A 24,124-nucleotide genomic window follows, 5' to 3' on the forward strand; every position below is an offset into this window, starting at 1 on the left:
CGAAGACTTGTAGCCAAGAAAAATTAGAATTCAGTCCAAACTGTAGAAAATAATAAAAATTGAAAAACATTAGGGAAGACTAGAATCTAACAACAGGTATACTATAGTTTTTGAAACATAATTTTTCTCTCCAGTTTCCCATTTTTATTAAAGACAAATCATGGCAGGACTGGTTTGCTTTCTTATACTTGGCCTAATTATTTGTATATAGTGCAGCAAAAGTATTTACACAGGCTTATAAATTGGCTTTGATGGAACTTTGTTCCATAGAAGGAATCTCAGATAAGACTTTTTAAAAGCCAAGTCCAGCCATCGATTTGTACCATCAAATACCTGTGAGTTGAGTAAATTCCTCTTCTCTTGAGGTCCCAAGATAAACTTGGGGCTCCTGGGCCTGTCAGAAAGTGACATTCTTTACTTGCCACAGGTCAGGAACCTATATAGAGACTGTGTAGACAAACGTATGAGGTCAGTTTTTCCAAGTGGCTTTTAGTGACTCCATAAGTCAAGTTTGATTCCTTAAAGGAAAGCAATGCCATCCCTGTCAATGCCTTGGTAAAATAACCAGTTTCTCCAATTGTGTCCTGTTACAGAAAACAGATTATTATTGCACTTATGCAAATAACATATTGTCATAAGTTAAAAATACCCACAAATAATTTCTAAGTTCTGGAGAAATCAGTTAGAAATGAATATGCTCCAAATTTTGTTCACAGGCATATACTTTACTCAATTGTTAAAAGCTGTAAATAGCTTAAAAGTGTTCTTGACTTTGAAAAACAAAACAAAGGATCAGCAACATTTTAAGCAAAATTTAAAAAGATTATTTCAGGCTTGTATTGGTTTAGTCCACGCGGTTAATTCCTGTTCTGCTTGATATTCATGTACATTTCAGTACTCCATGAGTCCTAAAAGTTTTCTTCTATTCCGATGTCACAATCTCCACAGTTATCAGAAACCTGCATTTAAGAGCACCTGTTGGAGTTTTATAGCTGATTATGAAACCACCTTCTAAAGAGGACCAAAACAAGACAACACCAGAAAAACTCTTCTAGGCATTGGCTTAGGCAAAGAGTTCATGACCAGGAACCTAAAAGTAAATGCAACAAAAACAAAGATAAAAAGATGAAACTTAATGAAACTAAAAAGCTTCTGCACAGCAAAAGAAATAGTCAGCAGAGCAGACAACCCACAGAGTGGGAGAAAATCTCCACAAACTATGCATCCAACAAAGGACTAATATCCAGCATCTACAAGGAACTCAAACAAATCAGCAAGGAAAAAAGAAGTAATTCCATCAAAAAGTGGGTTAAGGACATGAATAGACAATTCTCAAAAGACGATATACAAATGGCCAACAAACATATGAAAAAATGCTCAACATCACTAGTGATCAGGGGAATGCAAATCAAAACCACAATGTGATACCTCCTTACTCCTGCAAGAATGGCCATAATTAAAAAAATTTAAAAAATTATAGATATTGGCATGGATGTGGTGAAAAGGGAACACTTTTACATTGCTGGTGGGAATGTAAACTAATACAACCACTATGGAAAACAGTATGGAGACTCCTTGAAGAACTAAAAGTAGAACTACCATTTGATACGGCAATCCCACTGCTGGGTATCTACCCAGAGGAAAAGAAGTCTTTATACGAAAAAGACACTTGTACACCCATGTTTATAGAAGCACAATCTGCAATTGCAAAAATACGGAACCAGCCTAAATCTCATCAACCAATGAGTGGATAAAGCAAATGTGATATATATATATATACACCATGGAATACTACTCAGCCATAAAAGGGAACAAAATAATGGCATTTGCAGCAACCTGGATGGCGTTGGAGACCATTATTCTAAGTGAAGTAATTCAGGAGTGGAAAACCAAACCTTGTAGGTTCTCGCTTACAAGCGGGAGTTAAGCTATGAGGATGCAAAGACATAAGAATGATACAATAGACTCTGGGGACTTGGGGAGAAGGGTGAGATGGGGGTGAGGAATAAAAGACTACACATTGTGTACAATATACACTGCTCAGGTGATGGGTATGGCAAAATCTTAGAAATCACCACTAAAGAGCTTATCCATATAACCAAATACCACCTGTTCCCTAAAAACTATTGACATAAAAAATTAATTTAAAAAGATGTGGTAAAAGATTAAAAATAAATAAAAATGAAAAAAAAAAACTCTTCAGTTGAATATGGTGGCCATTAGTGGCTATTGAGTACTTGAAATAGTACTCAATACTATTTCAAGTACTCAATACTTGTACAAACTAGTTTGAACTGAAATGTGCTGTAAGCCTGAAATACACACATTTAGTACAAAAAAGATTATAAAATATCCCAACTTTTATACTGATTTTGAACTAATATTTTGAGTATATTGGGCTAAACAAAATATAGCATTAAAATTAATCTCACTTCTTTCATTGTGGCAGACAAAAAAGTTTAAATTAAATGTGTGGCTCACATTTTATTTCTGTTGGACAGCACGAGTGGAGAAGGTCTCTGATCATAAAACACCAAATAAGTATATATTCCATTGGGACTGGGGGTGGGTGCTTTGGGGGAAGTGAATAGGTGCTGGGCAGTGTTAAAATCAGGGTGGGCCTAGGTGGCAGTGAAGAGCAGTCTTCGTGCAGCCAGACGGCAAGTGAGAGCATGAATGCCTGACTGTTGGAAATGACAAAATAAATCATGGAATCCTGAAGTTTCAGGGTGGAAAAATGCTTTAGAAATCATCATCTGACACAATAAATGATGGAAAGAAATGCCCTGGACTCGGAATCTGAATGTTTTGGTTCCAGTCTCAGCTCCATCATTTATTAGATAGGACGTCTTGGGCAAGTCAGTCTCTTTTCTTATACATCTAATGGGGGACATAAAATCTGCTTGATCTTTCTTGGAAGGTTATTTCTATTATTTTAACTTATTTGAAAGCCCATTCAAAATTCCAAAGTACTGCAACAACATAAGATATTAAATAGATGTTGCCTATTTTACAATCCTGGCTCAGCCCAGTTCTACAGACAGTTGGTAATTTTCAAGGTGAGTAATTAACATGGAGATACTTTGGCAGTGAACATATTATTAGTGTGTTTGTGCTTATGTCTACACATAGAAAAGAGAGGACGCAAAGATAAAACCTGTAGCTCCCATTTTCTTCTTGTATATTTTTACTTATTTTTTCTATCACAGTTATAATCCCTTAAGAAAAATTTAGATGAGTACTAGAATCTGGGAAAATTAGTTAAATCAGACTGAGATGAATACGATAGAACAAAATGAGCTGTAGAATGATGTTTTAGCTGAGCCACTCACTCTGCCCGGGTCAGCACCTTCTTTAATTGACTCTTTTCAAGGAAATGCAGTACAGGTTGCTCTCTGTTTTTACCTGTGTGTCATGAATCGCTGGGCCATTAACCATTTGTCTTGAATAGTCAATTATCTGGCCCCAGGATAGTCAGGAGCCAGGAGGAGCTGGGGAACATGGCTGAGGCATTCTCACTCCTGTTCCAGCCTCAGGAAAACCCACTGAGCCTGGGTCAAATCTTGGGAGTAACTGCTGACAGTGGTGATTCCTGAGCCATCCTCTCTCCATTGCTTGTCCTGAGTGAGGCCTCAGGGAGGCCAACAATTTCCTAGGCCTCTCTATTGCTGTACACATCTGGAACTGAAATTCATTGCATATCCCTTCAACCCTGAATTTAACCCTAAGAAGTGTGAAAATTGGTTTGAACGTCCTCATAAAAACTCATGTTGAAATTTAATTACCATATGTAATGGTATTGGAAGGTGGAAACTTTAATAGATGATAAGGGCCAGGGTGCAGTGGTTCACACCTGTAATCCCAGGATTTTGGGAGGCTGAGGCAAGAGGATCACTTGAGCCCAGGAGTTTGAGATCAGCCTGGGCAACATGGTAAGATCCTGTCTCTAAAAAAAAAAAAACACAAAAATTAGCGGGGAGTGGTGGCACACACCTGTAGTCCCAGCTATTCCGGAGACGAGAGGTAAAAGGTTCACCTGAGCCCAGAGAGGTTGAGGCTGCAGTGAGCTGTGATTGCACCACTGCACTCCAGCGTGGACAACAGAGGGAGACCCTGTCTCAAAAAAAAAAAAAAAAAAAGATAATGAGGTCATGAGGGTTCATCCTCATGAATGGAATAATGCTGTTCTCTAGGGAGGGGCTTTATTTCTGCAGGATCAGCTCAGCCCCATTTGCTCTCTGTCTTGTATATTCACCTTCACCTTCTGCCATTCCACCATGGATGACCCTTGTCAGATGCCAGCACCATGCTCTTGGATTTCCTAGCCTCCAGAACCATGGGCCCAATAAATTTTTGTTTATCATAAATTACCCAGTCTGTGGTATGCTGTTATAGCAGCAAAAATAGCAGACTAAGACACTCACCATCCCAGTCGCCACAGGGCCAGAATTTAGAAGATGCCCTTGCAGTTCTCATAAAACCCGGGGTCCAAGGCCATTTAAGGGGTAGCCCTCCACAGCAATCACCTGTGGGATCAGACGTGGCTAAAAAGTTTTAACATAGCATGTCTTTCTGACAATTAATACAAGTTCCTTGTAGAACACTTGAAAATTACTGCAAGGTACTGATTATATCCCTTTTAATTATGTAATTTTTTGTAAAATTTCTTTCTTTTTTCTTTTTCTTCTTTTCTTTCTTTCTTCTTCTTTCTTCCTTTTTTTTTTTTTAGCATATGATTATCAAAGGACTAGGGCCGGGCACGCTGGCTCACGCTTGTAGTCCCAGTACTTTTGGGAGGCCAAGGCGGGCAGATCATGAGGTCAGGAAATCAAAACCATCCTGGCTAACATGGTGAAACCCCGTCTCTACTAAAAATACAAAATATTAGCCAGGCATGGTGGCGGGCGCCTGTAGTCCCAGCTACTTGGGAGGCTGAGGCAGGAGAATGGCGTGAACCCGGGAGGCGGAGCTTGCAGTGAGCCGAGATCACACCACTGCACTTTAGCCTGGGTGACAGAGCGAGACTCCATCTCAAAAAAAAAAAAAGAGTAGGACCCAGACTACAGTATATGAGGACTTCTCTTTTAAAAAATGAGAAAAAGTTGATGATATCTTGTGATATAAAAAATTTTTAAAGCTAAATAAATAAAATGTGAAAAAGGCAAACAACCCAGTGAAAAGTGATCAAAGAATACAAACAGGCAGTTCAGAGCAGGTAAAACTGACAAGGCCAATGAGCATATATGAAAAGATGCCCAATCTCAGTCAGGAAACTGACTTTTCCCACCCTATTTAAGTCTAATTATAGCAAACCTCTGTGGAGATATGGAGCGTGGAAACGCTTATATCCTGCTTTAGAGGGGTAAATGTGGTAGAGCTGCTTTGAAGAAGAATTTTGTAACATCTGGTATAGTTGAAGACGCAATTCAGCTTAATTTCCATGCCTGCATATACACACACTTAAAATTGGAAACATTCATTAATACCATTTAATAACCTGCTTAAGTAAAGAGCTTAACAGTATGAACATCCTTCTGTTGTTAAACAAGAAAACTTATTATTAAGAAGCCTCCAGCTGAGGCTCCTAACCGCTGCTTCCTCTCTTTGCACTGTGAGGGCCTCTGGCCTGATAAAAGGTCACCAGAACCTTTGCACACACAGCCCAGAATCACTCACACCTGCCTGCTCCTCCACTGTCTGTGGGGATATGCGATAGCCCAAGTCCCTGCATGCCTGATTTATTCCTCTCACCATCCACCCCCTCATCCTTCTGCCCTTGATTTTGGTCAGGTTACTAAGGAGAATGAGTTGGAGAGGTCCACAGGGGATTCCAGTTCTCCTAGAAATCAAGACTGCAGGAAGCAGGCACGAGGGAGTGAGCAAGCACTTGGGAAAGGGCCTGAGCAAAGCAGGCTGAAGCTTGTATGCTACTGTTTGTTGTAACTGTGGGTAGAGTTAGAGGTAAGGTAAGAGAAGTAAGCTGGGAGAAAGGGATGGCCAATACACTCCACCTCCAAAACCTTAAGCTTAAATCTTCCCACTGGCCCCACGATAGCCCCTTACTTTCTTCCCTTCATTTCCTATCCACTTGCCATTACTTTAGCCATTCCTTTGCCAAACACCATCTCACTTGTCCCTGTATCCTCCTTGCATGGCATCTGCAGAGCTACACCTCAGCCCTGGACCACTCCAGCCCTCCGTTTTCTCCTTGTCTGTACTTAGGTTGCCGTGTCAGACCCCAGCATTTCAATACCTCTAAATGAACATTTATGGACTCCAATCTCAACTAGTCCATATGTAGACCCCACTCATCTTTTTGGCTCTCTTTCAGCTCTCTCTCCAATTCTACAGAGTGGCTTTTCCGCATGCTCTCCATTTTCTAAGTCCTCATAGTTTTTACTCTCAGCACATGATTTGACCTCCTGTTTCACAAAGGACTTAAAAATCATTAGGTAACTCCCTCAGTTTTCTCGCATCAACTCTATACACTGAACTGCATTGCTGTCTGATTTTTTTCTCTTTTCTTTCTGTTACAATGGAAAAGGCAGTCCCATTCCTGCCTCAGGCCAATTTCTATGCTTAAGCTTTTGAACTAGTGTCTTCAACATCATTACCTGATCAAATAATCCTATTGTTTGTTGTATCCTCATTTTCTACAGCATTTGATTATATTCAAGTCACTCCCAGGGTAAACTGTGACAAAAGGACAGTCTTTGACACAAGTCCTTCTCCACATACTGCTCCAGCTCTTCTCTCCATCACAGGTATAGTGAACAACTACAGAACAGTTTTTTACAAAATCATCCAGACTTCTAGGTAAGTGACTGCCTGGGGTCAGAGGGTGAACAGGAGAGAAGAGGGAGGGAAGAGAAACTGGGAATGACTGCTAATGGTTGTGGAGATTCTTCCATGGATAATGAAAATGCTCTAAAATTGATTATGCTGATGGTTGCAAAACTCTGTGAACATACTAAAAACCATTGAATTGCACACTTTAAATGAGTGAAGGCTATGATATGTGAATTATATCTCCAATCAAGCTGTTTTTAAAAAACAGCTTACTTGGCCAGGCACTGTGGCTCATGCCTGTAGTCCCAGCACTTTGGCAGGCCAAGGCAGGTGGATCACCTGAGGTCAGGAGTTTGAGACCAGCCTGGCCAACATGGTGAAACCCCATCTCTACTAAAAAATACAAAAATTAGCCAGGCATGGTGGTGGGCACCTGTAATCTCAGCTACTCAGGAGGTTGAGGCAGGAGAATTGCTGGAACCTGGGAGGTGGAAGTTGCAGTGAGCTGGGATCATGCCACTGCCCTCCAGCCCAGGCTGACAACAGTGAGACTCCATCAAAAAAAAAAAAAGTTTACTTCTGGCACAATGAAAGACATAGTTAGGGGATATCATGAGGCAGTCTTTATGGTGATGGGTCAGTTCTGTATCCTGATTATGGTGATGGTTACTTGCATCTACCTGTGGGATAAACGTTCACAGTACTATATGCTTCTGAAATATAAATAAATGTTTTTTTTAAAAGAGTGTGTAAAAACAAACTGGGGAAATCCAAATAAGGTCTGTACCTAAGTTTACAGTATTGTATAATACTAATGGTAATGTTCTGGATTTGACATGTACTATAGTTATGTAAGATATTGCCATTGGGGGAAGCTGGGTGAAGGGTATGTGAGAACTCTTGGTACTATTTTTGAAGCTTCTTGTGAAATTTAAACTATTTCAAAATAAAAATGTTACTTTAAAACTTTGTTTCAGACTTCTCCCTTCTCCTTCCCAAACCACAGGGAGTCCCTTTTTCAAACAAATATATTCCTAGACATGGTTGAATTATCCAGAGGTGGGCACCTGACCCAGCCCAGGTTCATTGGAATTTTTTCCTGAATTTGTTTTTTTTTAACCTGTGTATTTTTCCATTATATCTTTATACTACAACTGTTAGTCCATTCTTCTGTTGATGAATTTTTTGGAGTGTTTCCAGTTTTGAGCTATTATGAATAAAGCACTGTAAAAATTCTTTTTTTCTCTCTCTCTTTTTTTTTTTTTTTGTAGAACTTACAATCTGTGAAGATTCTCATACAAGTCTTTTGGGAGACATTTTTTTTTTCATTGCTCTCGGGTAAATGACTAGAAATAAATTCCTGAGGCATATGGTATGTTTACTTTGTTAGAAACTGCTGAACAGTTCTACAAAGCAATCATACCATTTTACACTCCAATCAGCAATGTATGAGAGTTCTGTTTTGTTTCATATTCTCACCAATATGTGATATAGCTAGTCTTTGGTTTTACCCTTTTTAGAGAGTGTGAAATACTGTCTCATTTTGGTTTTATTTTGCATTTCCCTGATGTGTAAAGATGTTTACCAATTTTTCATGAGCTTTATTGGCCATTTGTATATCTTCTTTTCTGAAGTGTTGGTCAAATGTTTGACACTGTAAGACCAATAATGCAACCATATAAGTGGCTTCTTCAACAGGGTATGCATTTTACCTATCATATAGTAGATTAAAACCAAGACAAGAAAAGCACACAGCAGTTAAAGCTTGATATTGAAATATCCTGGGGTTAAGTTGAATGTTTTAGTGAAATTTTATGGAAGGGCTCCCCTTCTGCCTTCTCACCAGCCATTGGTGCCAAAGTACCTTTGCCGCATATTCTTGGGCGGCTCCCTCATTTTATAGGTTTCAAAGCTGTGCAACAGATGCTTGGGCTGCAGCTGCTTGTGTGGCTGTTTCTGAACTTATCCTTCCTCCACTCCTACCAGACAGGCTACAGAGTCCTGGCAATGAAGAGCTCTTGCTTGTCCTGCCAAGTTTTCTTCACAGCTGAAGAGAGACTTCACCTCCTACTTCCTGTCCTATAATTCAGCTGTTAATTATTCTTACTGAGTGCATGGATAAACAAAAAAATGAATAAATCAACAAGAAGCTAAGCCATCAGGACCTGAATGCAAACCCATCATGATAGTAACTGGCATCTCTATGAATCACTGTAGTTTATAACATGTTTTTACATACAAAATTTATTTTTATCTTCAAAACAAAGTCATGGGGCATTATTATCATCTCCATTTTACAGATGAGGAAAATTAAGACTCAGGGAGGTTAAATGAGTTGCCCTTGGTCATCCTCCTTGGCTGTTGTTCCTGAGAAGGGAGAGCTGTGCCTGGAATTCACAAATAATGACATGGCGGAGACAACCCAGTCTCTACTAGCACAGACTAGTGTTGGGAGGGAGGCAGGTGGGGACGCAGAGGGCGAGGGGACTAAGGGAGCCTGAGATGCTGGATTCCTTTAACTCCCAAAAGTGCTAACCTAGGGTAGCTCAGGGCACAAGGGGAGGTCTTCGTGTGGTATGAATTGAGAAGTCTTGCCGGGAACTCCCACTAGAATCTACTTCCCTGGGTATACAGAGTACCTCAGTTTTCATAATCATTCCTCTCCTCCTAACCAGGACAGTACGACTGAAACTTTCCCATTGAAGTTTTCCAATTGCTGAGGCCATTTAGTCATTAGGGATGATTGGAGTCTCCACCACTGAGGCCAGGAACCCCAAATCTGTTAGGACTCCCCAGAAACTGCCAGAGAATTGCTGCACTGAAGAGTCTTAGGAGCAGGCAACCGATTCAAGGGGGCAGGGGACCAGGCCATAGAGTTTTATTTGTATAGCACAGGACATTGCTTGCATATAGATTGTGTTTTTATCTTGGGGACTGATGGAGATTATGACAGGTGCCAAGGTCCCTTCAAGCCCCTCCTGGAAATATCAGTACAACTCACATGTAATCATTCTTGGTATCCCTGGGAAGAGATGGAGAATTATTCAGCATATTTCTTCTTAGTGACAAGAAATTTCTAAGATCATTATACAATAGTACCCACACTTAACCATCCACTGAGTCAGTAGGATATTGCAGTTAAGAGTTGGGCTTTAGAGTATAACAAACTTAGGTCATGCCCCTTCCTATTATTCTACCAGTCATACCATACAAGGTCAGTGCATATTAACTACATTATTATTACTGGTGGAGAAAATATAAAGTGACAAAAAACCACTTTGGACTTAGTTAACTTATATTAATTTGCATTTTAGAAATTAGAACAGCACCTACAAACATTTGACAGATAGTGGTATAAAATCTGTGAGTGGTGTTATTTTTCCAGACCATAGACAATGCTTTGTGTCCAGATTGATTTGGACCTGTTGCAATGATTGCTTTGCAGGGGCATTTGTCCATCATGCTGGCACTTCTGTTAAGTGGAAGAGCATGGATTTTGGAATCTTACAGGCCTAGATTCAAATCCTAGCTCTGTCACATGCTAATTGTGCCATCTTTGACAAGTTACTTAGCTTCTCTGAGTCAGTTTCCTCATCTCTAAAATAAGGGATAATACCTGCCTCACAGGGCTAGTGGAGGATTGAGTCATATAATATCCATAGGAACCTGACTAATGTTGGGTGTCAAACAAATGTTCAATTGTTCTCTCACAGTTTGAGTGAACAGAACAATCCACATCAGTTTGAAAACAATTTTTGTTGAGTTGCAGAAGCCTGGACATTAAGACCCTCATACCTAGAAGGACTCGTAGCCCCACTAACTGAGAGCAGAAAGATAAGTATTCTTCACATTTAACAGTGCTTTAAATGTTTTATTATACTCACCCTGCAGTGAAGTGGGTCATGGGCACAATGTCGCTGGGATAGACTATGGGTTTCTAAGGCCTGCCTCAGGGCAGTTAGACTCCTGCAATATCCCTTATTCAAGAGTGGTCCTGACTGCAGTGTTGATGGTGGTGCAGCAGACCTTTCATGGGTCACTTTCCTGGGAGTCAGGTAGGAATCATCCATTGGCTCAGAAGAGCCCTGCCACTCTTCCAGGGATGGAAGGCTAGAGGCCGTGCCAGGGACTTCTGTTCTACAAGCAGGAAGGCAGGCAAGACAGAAGTGAATGCCAGTGGACTGTGCAGACCTCAGCTTGGGGAGGGCATGTTCTCCTGGGAGTGGAGGTTGTTTTATTGCCAGGGAGCTGGGAAGTTGCCTGTGGTTTTGTCTTCCTGTTTCCCGTACAGCTGCCTTCCACCTTTCTTCACTCAGTGGATGTGGGGGAGGACTGTGTGCAGTCTGAGAAACTGGACACATTTGTGGAAGGACCCAGACCAGACTTCTTCCTCCCCTCAGCGCAATGTGCTTTGCCTGTTTCAAGAACGTCCCTTCCATTTCCTGTTCCTGGGGCTGCATAATATGCTTCCTCTCTTCCTTTGGACATAAGCCTGAAGAAAGATACTCTCTTCTTGAAGAAGTTTTCATCCCTGGCTATATCCTTTTTTCCCATATCCTTAGCAAGTATGGGCAAATGAGCACTCACGTTACTACTCCCTGGTTTTGCATTGATCTCCCAGAGCAGGTGGCCACACTTGCACCTGTTTCTCAGAAGTGGGATTGGAGTAAGGAGCCAAGTTCACCTGTCATGATCATGTGACATAGTGGTTTGAGATCATGCGACATATTGGTATGGGGATCATGTGACATTGGAATGGGGAACAAAGAGCAGGAGACTCAGCATTTCAGGTAAATAACCAATCCAAGATAAAAATTGCTAGTATTTCCTGTTATCTTTTTAAAGCGAATTATCTGTTTCTTATTCGCAAATTTAGAAGCTGTTTGGCACAATTTTAGATATCTAGAAAGAATCTATCAAAATATGCCTCCTGAGCAACCTGGGAGTTCATTAGATTAATTAATTGTGGTTAATAAACCCTTTGAAATCCTCTTATTAATTGGGTCACCTAAGTCCTAAGTACTATTATAACCAGGCCTAATGAGGTCAATGGTTTAAAGAGATGGTTTTAAACCATATATAAAGCTCCTCTAATGATCACTGGTACAGGACAAAGGTAAGAAAAGCCAGGTGAGTCTTCATGCTGGTGTTTAAAAGTTTCCTCCACAGCAGTAGAGCCACACTGATGTCTACTCAGTTGAAGCCAGGTGCGCAGTGATCTACTGACTAATGGATTCTCCAATTGTTAAACCTATGTTACAGGACAAAGGCCACTGCTTTGTAAAAGCTTGAAGTGCAGTTTGCTGCTGAGTACAGAAGACCTTTGCAAACAGAGAGGGGAGCTATTTTTTGTAAGGTTGCAAACAAGGTTAGTGCTGGCCTTCTTATATCTTGTAAAACTTATAAGCTACCATTTGAATGAAACCAAGAATAGAGTTGATTGAGGAAGAAATGGAGCAGAGGAAACCTCTTCTAAGTCATGTTCTCTGATGCTTCTGTTGGTATTTTGTTTTATTTTGTTTTCCCTATGGAGACCCTAGTATAAGAATAGAAACACCCAGGCATGGTGGCATGCATATGTGGCCCCAGCTACTCAAGAGGCTGACGTGGGAGGATCACCTGAGCCCAGGAGTTTGAGGCCATAGCAAGCTACGATTATGCCACTGCACTCCAGCCTGGGTGACAGAGCAAGATCCCATCTCTAAATAAATGAATGAAAAACCAAAACTGATCCTTGAAGACAGGGGTAGAGCGAATAACTAGAATGAAAGGATCAATATATTTTTTTAAAAGAAAGGGAACAAAATTGTGGGGTTACCAAGCTTAGAGATGGGATGGGAGTGTATACTTAGTTACATATGTAAGATATGCATGACCCATGTCAATATGAAATTGGATTGAAGTGAGTTGGGAGTTTATGCTTAGGAAAGAGAGTGTGCCAACAAACCATGTACTGAGCCTGTGAGAATACTATCTTGAAACAGGGAAATGAGTAGTGAATTGGAAATAACTCTGAACTTTTAAAATATCAAAGCAAATTTTTCTTTGGGAAATTTTCAGGTTTTAAAATTAATCAGTTTCTATTTCAAATCAGAGCAGGTCCTGGAAGATAAGATTCCCTGCCATGTTATCCTCTGTGGTGTTTTGGGGACTAATTGCCCTCATTGGTAAGTCACTGGCTGAGATTTAGCATTGTTCACAGGGTGTCCACAAAAACCTCCAGCACAATCATGAATCAGAAAGTCAATGATTACCTGTAATGGAAGAGTGGGCTCTCATTCTGACCAGCTTGGCCATTAATCAACTATTATTTCTATAATTAACAGTGTATTCTACTTGCTAAGCAGGTGAAAAACAGGATCTATGGGAATTTCAAATAATCTAATATTTATTGATCTGCTTACTTCCTGTCTGACAATGCACCTATCAGGCTGGATATCTTACCGAGAGGTATATGGAACAGTGCCTTGGAAACAAAACACATGAAGAGAAAATTATCAATGCCAAGCAGTGGACGAGAGTTCAATGTGTATAGGTGGGAAAAAAGCACTAGTCTGGGAAAGGTTTGGGAGGAAGAGCTCACATCCAACTAGAATGCTCAGATGTGAAAGGCTTTTGGTGTCAATTGAAGGAAGCTTGGTGATTTAATAAGAAAAGGGAAGAGCCTGCTGGATGGGAAGAATGATTTCAGTAAAAGAGCAGAGGCAGAAATGAATGAAAAGTCTTTGGGTCAGTGTGGCCTGGACAGAAGAGGGGGTTTCTGGGGGGAAGGCTGGAAAGATAGGTTGGTGAGTTGGTAAGGGATCTTGAATAAGAGAATGTGAAAACTTTGACCTAAGCAAAATGAAAAGCCATTATGAGCAATGTTCAAGTTGTCTTTAATTATAGAATGGTGACTGAGAAGAAAGCGTTTCTAAAATGTTTAATTCTAAATTTGGAAAAACAAGGTTACCCAAAAGTAATTTCCAGTTACTTATGGTCAAAAGCAGGGCAACATAGTTTTAAATTTTTACTCTTTTTAAATTGCCAGGTGAGAGCAGAGTTAAATAGCCAGTAGATTAATTATGAGCTACCATATTAGCTGTGTATAGCTGAAAGGTGACTCTTAATTTAAAAAGGGCTTGTGTGTTTATAATGCCTACACAGGCAGTGTAGGGTCCATGGTCATATTCCAGTTCCCTTAAAGCAGTGGTTCATAAACTTCATGTGTAAGAGTCAACTGGGAATGCTGGGTAAAATGCAGCTTCTTTGGCCTTATACTGCAAGATTCTGGTTCAGTAGATCTGGTGTGAAGAGCCCAGTGATAAGCCTTTTTTTTCTTTTGAGACAGAGTCTCACTCTGTCGCCCAGGCTGGAGTGCGGTGGCACAATCTCGGCTCACTGCAAGCTCCGCCTCCTGGGTTGACGCCATTCTTCCGCCTCAGCCTCCCAAATAGCTGGGACTACAGGCGCCTGCCACCACACACAGCTAATTTTTTTGTATTTTTAGTAGAGACAGGGTTTCACTGTGTTAGCCAGGATGGTCTTGATCTTCTGACCTCGTGATCCGCCCCCCTTGGCCTCCCAAAGTGCTGGGATTACAGGTGGGAGCCACCGTGCCCGGACCAGTGATAAGCATTTTTAATAATCTTCCTGGGTAACTTTGATGCCTGTGGTCTGTGGGCCACACAGTGAGCCTGGCAAAGACTGCCTCCTAGTGAAAGGACACTGAACCTGTCAATATAAGGACACTTGATCCAGATAATTTAAACAATCCCTTTCTGTCTCATTCCTTCATCCATCCAACTATCCATTCTTCCATTCAGCAAATGTTTATTAAATGTCTACTTTGTGCCAAGCATTGTTCCAGGTGCTGAGGAGGATATAGCAAAGAAAAACATCTAGTATCCGACCTAATGAAATTTATCTTCTAGTGAGAGGAATGAACAGAAAGAGAGTGAGAGGAAAAAAGGAAGAGAGAGGGAAAGAGTGAGAGGAAGGAAGGGAGATAAAAACATTTCACCTGTAAAAATTTTTGGGCCGGGTGCAGTGGCTCACGCCTGTAATCCCTGCACTTTGGGAGGCCAAGGCGGGAGGATCATGAAGTCAGGAGATCGAGACCATCCTGGCTAACACAGTGAAACGCTGTTTCTACTAAAAATACAAAAAATTAGCCAGGCGTGGTGGCGGGCGCCTGTAGTCCCAGCTACTTGGGAGGCTGAGGCAGGAGAATGGCATGAACCTGAGAGGCAGAGCTTGCAGTGAGCCAGATCATGCCACTGCACTGCAGCCTGGGTGACAGGGCGAGACTCCATCTGAAAAAAGAAATATTTTTTTGATGTGTCTCTAACATATAAAGACCCGCTCTAGCACAAAAAGATTTCCTGCTTCATCTTGAACATTTCCTGCCCCAGGCTAGCAATCAGCCATTATTCTGAGGAGCGCTGGTTCCTCTTAGCAGGAAATGGTATTTAGAGACCACAGTGTGAGAAGTAAAAGTGCTCCATTGCTATGGAGTTGTCATTTATTTCAGGTGTTTTCAGTGGCAGGAACTAGAAAATATATATTTTTAAAAGAAAAACAACTATGCATTCAGATATTTCACATTTATATTTAAGAATGCAAGCATTTTACATCAGTTTTATATTTGTACCTCTGCTATCTTACACTAAAAATCCTAGTTCTAATGACATTAGCATTATTCCTTATTTACATACAATAGTGTCAAAATAACTATGACAGTATTACCAACCAATAATGAGATAGTAAATATAAGATTTTCTTGTGATTATTTATGTTCATAGGATGTATTCCTATGTAGTGGTATACACTTATATGCATATATTTTTAAAGTCACTTGAGATAATTCTCCTCTGTGTTTATTAATCTTTCAATTTGTTATAGAGTTATGTTCATTTGTTTTTCTATGATTCCATTTTTCCTTATTTGATTTAATTTTAAAATTTATGATAACATTTACATGGTTCCAAAATAAAAACTTTAAAAAAGATAGTTAGTCTATCCTCTATCCCTGTTCCCTTTACCTTCCTCTTACCCTCTCCATAACTAAAAATTTTTATCAGTTTTTCATTCATCCTTGTATTGTTTCTTTTGAAAATACGAGCAAATCACACAAAATATACAATTGCATTTTCTCCCCTTTCTTACACAAAGAGTACAATTCTATAAATACTATTTTGTCCCTGGAGAGAATGTTACAGGAGTATATACAGGTCTTACTCTTTCCTTTTGCAGCTGCATAGTACTCCACTGTGGACGTAGCATCACTTACTCAACCAGTCCCTACATTAATGACGTTTGTGTTGTTTGCAGTCCTTTGCTGTTATAAACAGCGCTGGAATGAACAGCCTATCACAAAACCGTGTTCCACAGCAATGTGTGAGACAGCCTATTTCCTCACAAACTCTCCCACAGAGCATATTGCTAAACCTTTGGGCTCTTGCCAACTAAAGAGTTGGAAAATGCAGCCAGGCGTGATGGCTCACGCCTGTAATCCCAGCACTTTGGGAGGCCGAGGTGGGCAGATCACAAGGTCAGCAGATCGAGACCATCCTAGCTAACACGGTGAAACCCCGTCTCTACTAAAAATACAAAAAATTAGCCAGGCGTGGTGGCGGGTGCCTGTAGTCCCAGCTGCTGGGGAGGCTGAGGCAGGAGAATGGCGTGAACCCGGGAGGTGGAGCTTGCAGTGAGCCATGATCGTACCACTGCACTCCAGTCTGGGCAACAGAGCAAGACTCCGTCTCAAAAAAAAAAAAAAAAAAAAGAGTTGGAAAATGCTGTCATAATGATGTTTTAATGTGGCCTTTCTCTTTTTTTGAGTGTGGTTTAACATCTTTTATATGTTTAAGGACCATTTTCTTTTTTTGTCTATAAACTGTCTATGTATTCTGCTGATAAGGTGATATTTGGACAGAGACCTGAAGGCATGATCATGTAGATACCTGGAGGAACAGCATTCTAGGCAAAAGGAACCACAAACATAAAGGCTTTGAGGCAGAAACCTGCCTGGCATGTTGAAGGATAAGCACAAAGAAGAATGTGGCTGGAGGAGAGTGAGCAAAGGGAAAGAGAAGTAGGAACAGGAGCAGAGGGCCAGATCTAGTAGGTCTTGGAGGCTGCAGGATGGACTTGGCTATTCCCCTAAAGGAGGAGAAAGCCACTGGAAGGTTAAGAGAGAAGACTGATAGCAGCCCATGCATATTCCCACAGGGCCACTCTGTCTACTAGGTAGAGGATGGGCTGCAGGAGTGAATCAGGGAGGTCAGTTAGGAGGCTGTTAGGAGAGTCCAGATGAGCAATGATGCTGGCTGGGACTGTGGCAGTAGCAGAGGTGAGAGAAGTGGTTAGATTCTTTCGTTTTTTTTAGACAGAGTTTCACTCTTTTTTCCCACGCTGGAGTGCAATGGCGCGATCTCGGCTCACTGCATACCGCTCCTCCTGGGTTCAAGCGATTCTACTGCCTCAGCCTCCCGAGTAGCTGGGATTACAGGCATGCACCACCATGCCCAGCTAATTTTGTATTTTTAGTAGAGATGGGGTTTCTCCATGTTGGTCAGACTGGTCTTGAACTCCTGACCTCAGGTGATCCGCCTGCCTTGGCCTCCCAAAGTGCTGGGATTACAGGTGTGAGCCACCATGCCCAACCAGATTCTATTTTTTTACACCAAACATTTTAACAAAATACTTTTTTTTTCTTTTTTTGAGATTTGAGACAGGGTCTTGTTCTGTTGCCCAGGCTGGAGTGCAGTGGCACCATCAAGGCTCACTGCAGCCTCGACCTCCTGGGTTCAATCAACCTTCCTGTCTCAGTCTCCCACGCAGCTGGAACTACAGGCATGTGCCACTACACCAGGCTAATTTTTGTATTTTTTGTAGAAACAAGTTTTGCCATGTTGCATAGGCTGGTCTCGAACTCCTAGGTTCAAGCAATCTTCCTGCCTCAGCCTCTCAAAGTGCTGGGATTCTAGGCATAAGCCACCACATCCAGCCCAAAGTACTGTCTTATAACAAATATTTGGACTCTTAAGGTACAAGTTAACAGTCCTTGAAACTGTTAGAACAAACTTTTCAACGTTACAGAAAATAACTTTGTATCTCCTTTAGCAAAAGCTCTGCCTCTCCTATAACAGACTTGGATGGAAACTCACTTTTTAATGACAGAACAAAAAAACAAGAATAGATTTGACTTCTATTATTTTGGCAAATTCAATTTTTACTTCTAATTTTATTAAATAGACATACATAGGAAATCAACTCCACAGTAAATGATATAAAATAAGAATATATTTAAATTGTTATGGTGCCCTTCTTCCTTATCTTTCTAAACAAAGGCAAATTGTTAATCCAGATGTTCACATCCCCAGAAGCATTTGTGTCAGAAATGTTTTAAAATTCCTCTCAAAACAATAGACACTGGGGACTCTAAAAGGAAGGAGGGAGGGAGGAAGGAAGGGAGGGAGGCAAGGGTTGAAAACTACACATCAGGTACTGTGTTCACTATTTGGGTGAAGGACCAATAGAAGGCCAATCCTCATCATCACACGATATGCCCATGTAACAAACCTGCACATGTACCCCCTGAATCTTAAAAAAAAAAAAAAAAAAACCTCTCAAGTTTCCTGCTTAAAAACCTTCTGTCAGTTTTAATTCTGACATATAGCATGGTATGACTACAGTGCCTGTAATCCCAGCACTTTGGGAGGCCAAGGAGAGAGGATCGCTTGAGCCCAGGAGTTTGAGACTAGCTTGGGCAACATAGCAAAACCCCATCTCTACAAAAAGATAAAATAAGCCAGGCCTGGTGATGTGCACCTGTGGTTCCAGCTACTCAGGAGGCTGGGGTGGGAGGATCGTTAGAGCCCAGTGTTGGTGCCTGCAGCGAGCTATGATCATGCCACTGCACTCCAGCCTGGACAACAGAGCAAGACCTTGTATCTTAAAAAAAGGAAAAAAAAAGACTGCACATGTATTTAGGATCTATAAGAGATGAATTTCATAATAATTTGCATAGTGTTTTCAGATTAAGTGCTGTGTTAATACAAAACAAAAGGTCGGAGCAGAGTGGGCGTGGGGAACTTCTGTCTGATGAACAAATAATGGCAACAAGAGAGCTGTGGAGTTCTGTCTGTGGCCTTCTGCCTTTGGTTTAGTGATGTTTATTGCAGCAACCCAAGTAGTATCTTCTCACAGGATTCATGTGAGTTACACTTCCTCCTAGGAACTTCCAGGGGCTCATACCCCTTCACCCACTCAATGAAGCCTCACCTACATCCACGCCTGTACCATGGCTGCTACGGGGACATCATGACCATGAAGACCTCTGGGGCCACTTGTGATGCAAACAGTCTGATGAACTGCGGTAAGTGAAAAGCAGAGCAAACGTTCGGCTTTTTCCCCCTTTCATCGTTTTCAGATTCTTTCTTAGGAAGTCACTTAATTTTGAAAAGGTATAATCATCATTATGACAATAGTATCAAAATTTAAAATGAGCAAAAAACCACAATCCTTACCACTCTAACAACCCGCTTCTTTTCATTTTCCACCCCCATTCTTTCCAAACCTTGTCCAGCTGTGTTTATTTCCACATATTGAAACTACCGCTTGACTAAATATTAGACTCTGGCTTTGTTTTTTGGGTGGTGCTGCTGTGTTTGCTTCATGTTACACATGACCATTTGAAGCAATACTGTTCCAAAGTCTTCTCCATCATGTTATCCTGGTTTTAGAGTGTCGGAGCTGGCAGCAACCACAAGGTCACATCAGACCCCTCAAATTTACAAATCAGAGCCCAAAGACTCAGCAAGGAGGGGGATACTTCCCAATAGAACAGAGCCAACTAGTGGCAGAGCCAGGCTAAAACATACATTGGCTGACTCCTAGTCCAACAGGCTTCCCAGTGCACCAGTGTGGCAGAATTTGTGTGTGTGTGTGTGATGGAGTCTTGCTTTGTCACCCAGGCTGGAGTGCGATGGCATGATCTCAGATCACTACAACCTCCACCTCCCAGGTTCAAGCAATTCTCCTGCCTCAGTCTCCTGAGTAGCTGGGGTTACAGGTGCCTGCCACCAAGTCCAGCTAATTTTTGTATTTTTAGCAGAGATGGGGTTTCACCATGTTGGCCAGGCTGGTCTTGAACCCCTGGCCTCAACTGATCTGTCCACCTCAGCCTCCCAAAGTGCTGGGATTACAGGCATGAGCAATTTGAAGGAGAAACAGAGCAGAAGCGGCACCTGTTGGGGGTTGTGGATCTGTCTGTTTCTGTAGTCAGAGATCAAAAGGATGTCTTAGAATGGTTGTCCCAAGCCATTAGCAGTGATCAGAGGTTGTTGCTAACTTAGCAAATTTTTAAAAATGTTTTTCTTCTGAAGTAGAAGAAACAGTTTCTTTCCTTTTTTTTAACTTTAAATTCTTTTTTTATTTAAATTAGAGATGGGCTCTCACTATGATCCCCAGGCTGGTTTTGAACTCCTCCTGGGTTCAAGCGATCCTCCTGTTTCAGCCTCCTGTGTAGCAGGGACTGATTTCAGGCACACACTACCATGCCCAGAAAAACAGTTTCTTTTCTATTGACGTAGGGATCCGTGGTTCTGAAATGTTTGCCGAGATGGATTTGAGGGCCATAAAACCTTACCAGACTCTGATCAAAGAAGTCGGGCAGAGACATTGTGTGGACCCTGCTGTCATCGCAGCCATCATCTCCAGGGAAAGCCATGGCGGATCTGTCCTGCAAGATGGCTGGGACCACAGGGGACTTAAATTTGGCTTGATGCAGGTATTTAGCTAGAAACTTCCTATCAGCCCCACTGCATCCCTCCTCACAGAAGCTCAACCTCAACTAGAAATCCATTTGCAGTGCTTCCAAGCCCCAAAATACCCTGGCATCTGGCTACAGGTACTCCAGCATTTTTTTTTTTTTTTTGAGATGGAGTTTCACTCTTGTTGCCCAGGCTGGAGTGCAATGGCATGACCTCGGCTCACTGCAACCTCCACTCCTGGGTTCAAGTGATTCTCCTCCCTCAGCCTCCTGAGTAGCTGGGATTACAGGCACACGCCACCATGCCCAGCTAATTTTTTGTATTTTTAGTAGAGACGGGATTTCACCTTGTTGGCCAGGCTGGTCTTGAACTCCTGACCTCAGGTGATCCACCTGCCTCAGTCTTCCAAAGTGCTGGGATTACAAGCGTGAGCCACTGTGCCCGGCCACTCCAGCATAATTTGATCTGGGATTTCTGTAACACATCTTTTTATTTCATTCAAGGCTTATTCATTATTAGATATGTTTTAAAAAGTATTTTAGGAGTTTCATAACTACCATTCTGCAAAAAATAATATGTAATACACTAAAACTGAGAAAATCTTATAAACAGCACTATTGTTACAGGTGTCCTCTTGGGATTCACGAAGTAGTAAATTTCATCCATGTGGATCAAAACATGGTATAATTGAGCCCTACTTGAAACAACTTGTTCCTTTGGGTAAACTGAAGGAAGGGGATCCAAATTATCTGGATATTTGCTTCCAGGCTGGATTTTAAATTGTCTGTAGAAATACAGACTTCTGGCCTTCCCAGTTAGAAACAAATTTTTCTCTGAATTAGCTGGATAATTATTTATTACTATAAATGTGTAGACTTTGGGTGTTATTTGTTTCAAAACAACTTAAAAAAATTTTTTTGTATATTAGAATGTTGAGCTAAAACTATGCCATGTCCATTTCTCCCAAACCTTACTTTGTTTCTCTGACTCTCATCTCTATGAAAGAAAGAACAATAGAATTGACTCTTTGGGGATAAAGGCCGGTATCTATGACTTGAATACCAGGAGAGGAAATTAGGAATGGTAGAAAAATGTGTTACCTCATCCAGATGCTGACTTTATTATCTGACTTTTCTAGCTTGATAAACAAACGTACCACCCTGTTGGTGCCTGGGACAGCAAAGAGCACCTTTCACAGGCTACTGGGATTCTAACAGAGAGAATTAAGGCAATCCAGAAAAAATTCCCCACGTGGAGTGTTGCTCAGCACCTCAAAGGTAGGCTGTATTCTGAGTACTTTGTTTATATGAGCAATGAATGAGGCCACTGAAGGCCAGTGTGACCCGAGACTCCCTGGGAGCATTTCCATGGGGTAAGCAGTGGCCCGAGGAGCTGTCTAGAGGCTGCATTTGCATTCCCTGAACCACTGAGTTACTTTGAGAGGTCCTCCATCCTCAACCTCCATTTCCCCTCCTGCAGAATGTTGGGGTTCTTATTCATTGCTTATTGAGCTATTGAGTGATACCTTGAAACATAGTGAGACCCTGTCTCTACAAAAAAAAAAAAAAAAATAGTTGGGCATGGTGACACACAGTCCCAGCCACTCAGGAGGCTGAGGCAGGAGGATTGCTTGTGCCTGGGAGGTTGAGGCTGCAGTGAGCATTGATTACATCACTGCACTCCAGTCTGGGAGACAGAGTGAGACCCCATCTCTCAAAAAAAATTATCTATCTATCTATCATCTATCTATCTATCTATCATCTATCTACCTGTCTATCTATCTATCTATCTATCTATCTATCTATCTATCTATCTATCTATCTATCATCTGTTTGCCTACCTCTCATAGGTTTTCTCCTGTTATAAGAAACGATCAACAACTTTCCAAATTGTCAGAACAATGTTACTCTGTGAGTATTCTCGGGACTTCAGGTGCTATATATCCAAGTGGAAATCTCTGCTTGTCTGACCACAGGCCCCCTCAAGTTCAGCATCTCCCAGGTGGAATTAACTCACTAACCTCCCACTATAAATTTGCTCTTTCTTCTGCATTTTACATGTCTTGGAGGCACCATAATATAGCCAGTCATCCCAGCCTGAAAACCAGATTGCTTTCTTAGGCTCTGTGGTTCCTTCTCTCTTCACACCCAACCACATCAATTCCTATTAGGTTCACCTCCTATCGGCCCATGTTATGTCCTCCACACTCTAACGGCCTTACCAGAACAGTTTCTAGTCTCTATTTCAAGGTCCTTTAAGGTAGGGATCAGGACCAGGCATCTTTTTCTCTGGATATCAGAGCAGAGCACAATTATGTTAAACACATACAGAACTACTACAGATAAAATTCTAGGGTAAAATAGCATACACATGCATATGTACACGTACCCAAAGAAATAAGTGTGTCTTGGGTACCTTGCAGTCAGTGTGACACCTCTCCTGGCACATAGTAGGTGCTTGAAAACATTTCCTGAATGAATAAATGAGTGAATAGATGAGTGAATTATTGAATAAATGAGAGAATGTTACAAGCATTTTCAGCAGAGGATGTACTGGGAGTCTAGTTCTGCCAGGCCTGGATTACATAGAAAAGCAAATCTGATTTTTGCAACAAGAAAAACCAAAGACTCTGGAAAAACAGAAAGAAAGCAATCTGGAATTTTCCCAGTGATTCTTGGGGTAGCATGTCCTTTCAGAAAGGGAGAGAGAGGGAGGAGGATTTGAGACTGCCTGCTTTGGAAGATTTGCCTGGAGAGCTAACATCTTTGCAATGCTCATTGCTTATTTCTGCTGAAAGTTAATATTTGAGCCTAACTCTCTGTGTTTCATTTCAGGTGGTCTCTCAGCTTTTAAGTCAGGAATTGAAGCGATTGCCACCCCATCGGACATAGACAATGACTTCGTCAACGATATCATTGCTCGAGCTAAGTTCTATAAAAGACAAAGCTTCTAGGCAAAGCTCTGTGGGTGGGCCAGGTTGGCAGAGTGCTCAGATGGCCGCCTTTGAGAGTTTTATGTGAATGTGTTGTATTCAACACTGGCAAATAAATGATTAAAATCGTGAAAGAAAATTCATTTCCCAATTTTCTGAATGAAAATAAGCATTGAAAAAAGGAAAGAAAAATAAAAGAAATCCATCCAGTTCACAATATGGTTCCCAGGAAATGGACATAGACATATATATAATTACTTTGTAGTAAATGTGAATATCATGGCAAATGGCCCCTATGTATTCCAGCCAGGCTTCATTTTAGCCCATGATTCCAATGCCCACCTACTCCCTGTCTACCAGAATTGCTAACAAGTTAAGTAAGCCTTACCCGAGTCTTTGTCCTTTTCCCAGTATCTGCCCAAACCACTTGGGCTTTGCTTATGAGAAGTTCCTGACTCATAAGCCAGCCAATCCATGGGGCAATGGAGGAAACAGGGATGGAATTCTAGCTTCATATGAAACTGAGAGCCAACTGAGGTGAAGCTGTCATTCAAGTTAGATACACCAAGTCCTTCAAACCCACGGCAACCTCCTGTGTTTTCTTTTGTTTGTGAAGATCCAGGGACTGGCTTTTCTTATTTTCAGC

The 24,124-nt window shown here is 41.4% G+C and overlaps 1 protein-coding gene across 2 annotated transcripts; it reads left to right on the forward strand.

Annotated features, from left to right (window-relative positions):
• Positions 1-5,866: 5,866 nt before the first annotated feature.
• On the forward strand, positions 5,867-23,656 carry LYG2 (lysozyme g2). Of its 2 annotated transcripts, XM_058428417.1 has the most exons (8): positions 5,867-5,961; positions 6,765-6,816; positions 12,052-12,157; positions 12,884-12,956; positions 19,010-19,150; positions 20,367-20,563; positions 21,685-21,823; positions 23,381-23,656. In XM_058428417.1, the coding sequence occupies exons 4-8, from the start codon at positions 12,914-12,916 to the stop codon at positions 23,497-23,499; spliced, it is 639 nt and encodes a 212-aa protein (XP_058284400.1). In that variant the 5' UTR covers positions 5,867-5,961; positions 6,765-6,816; positions 12,052-12,157; positions 12,884-12,913; the 3' UTR covers positions 23,500-23,656. The 2 variants fall into 2 exon arrangements, with proteins under 2 accessions (XP_058284400.1, XP_058284401.1); XM_058428418.1 differs by lacking the exons at positions 5,867-5,961; positions 6,765-6,816; positions 12,884-12,956 and adding an exon at positions 11,407-11,579.
• Positions 23,657-24,124: the final 468 nt, after the last annotated feature.

This window comes from Hylobates moloch, unplaced genomic scaffold (assembly GCF_009828535.3).
Source record: "Hylobates moloch isolate HMO894 unplaced genomic scaffold, HMol_V3 SCAFFOLD_15, whole genome shotgun sequence".
Classification (NCBI taxonomy): domain Eukaryota; kingdom Metazoa; phylum Chordata; class Mammalia; order Primates; family Hylobatidae; genus Hylobates; species Hylobates moloch.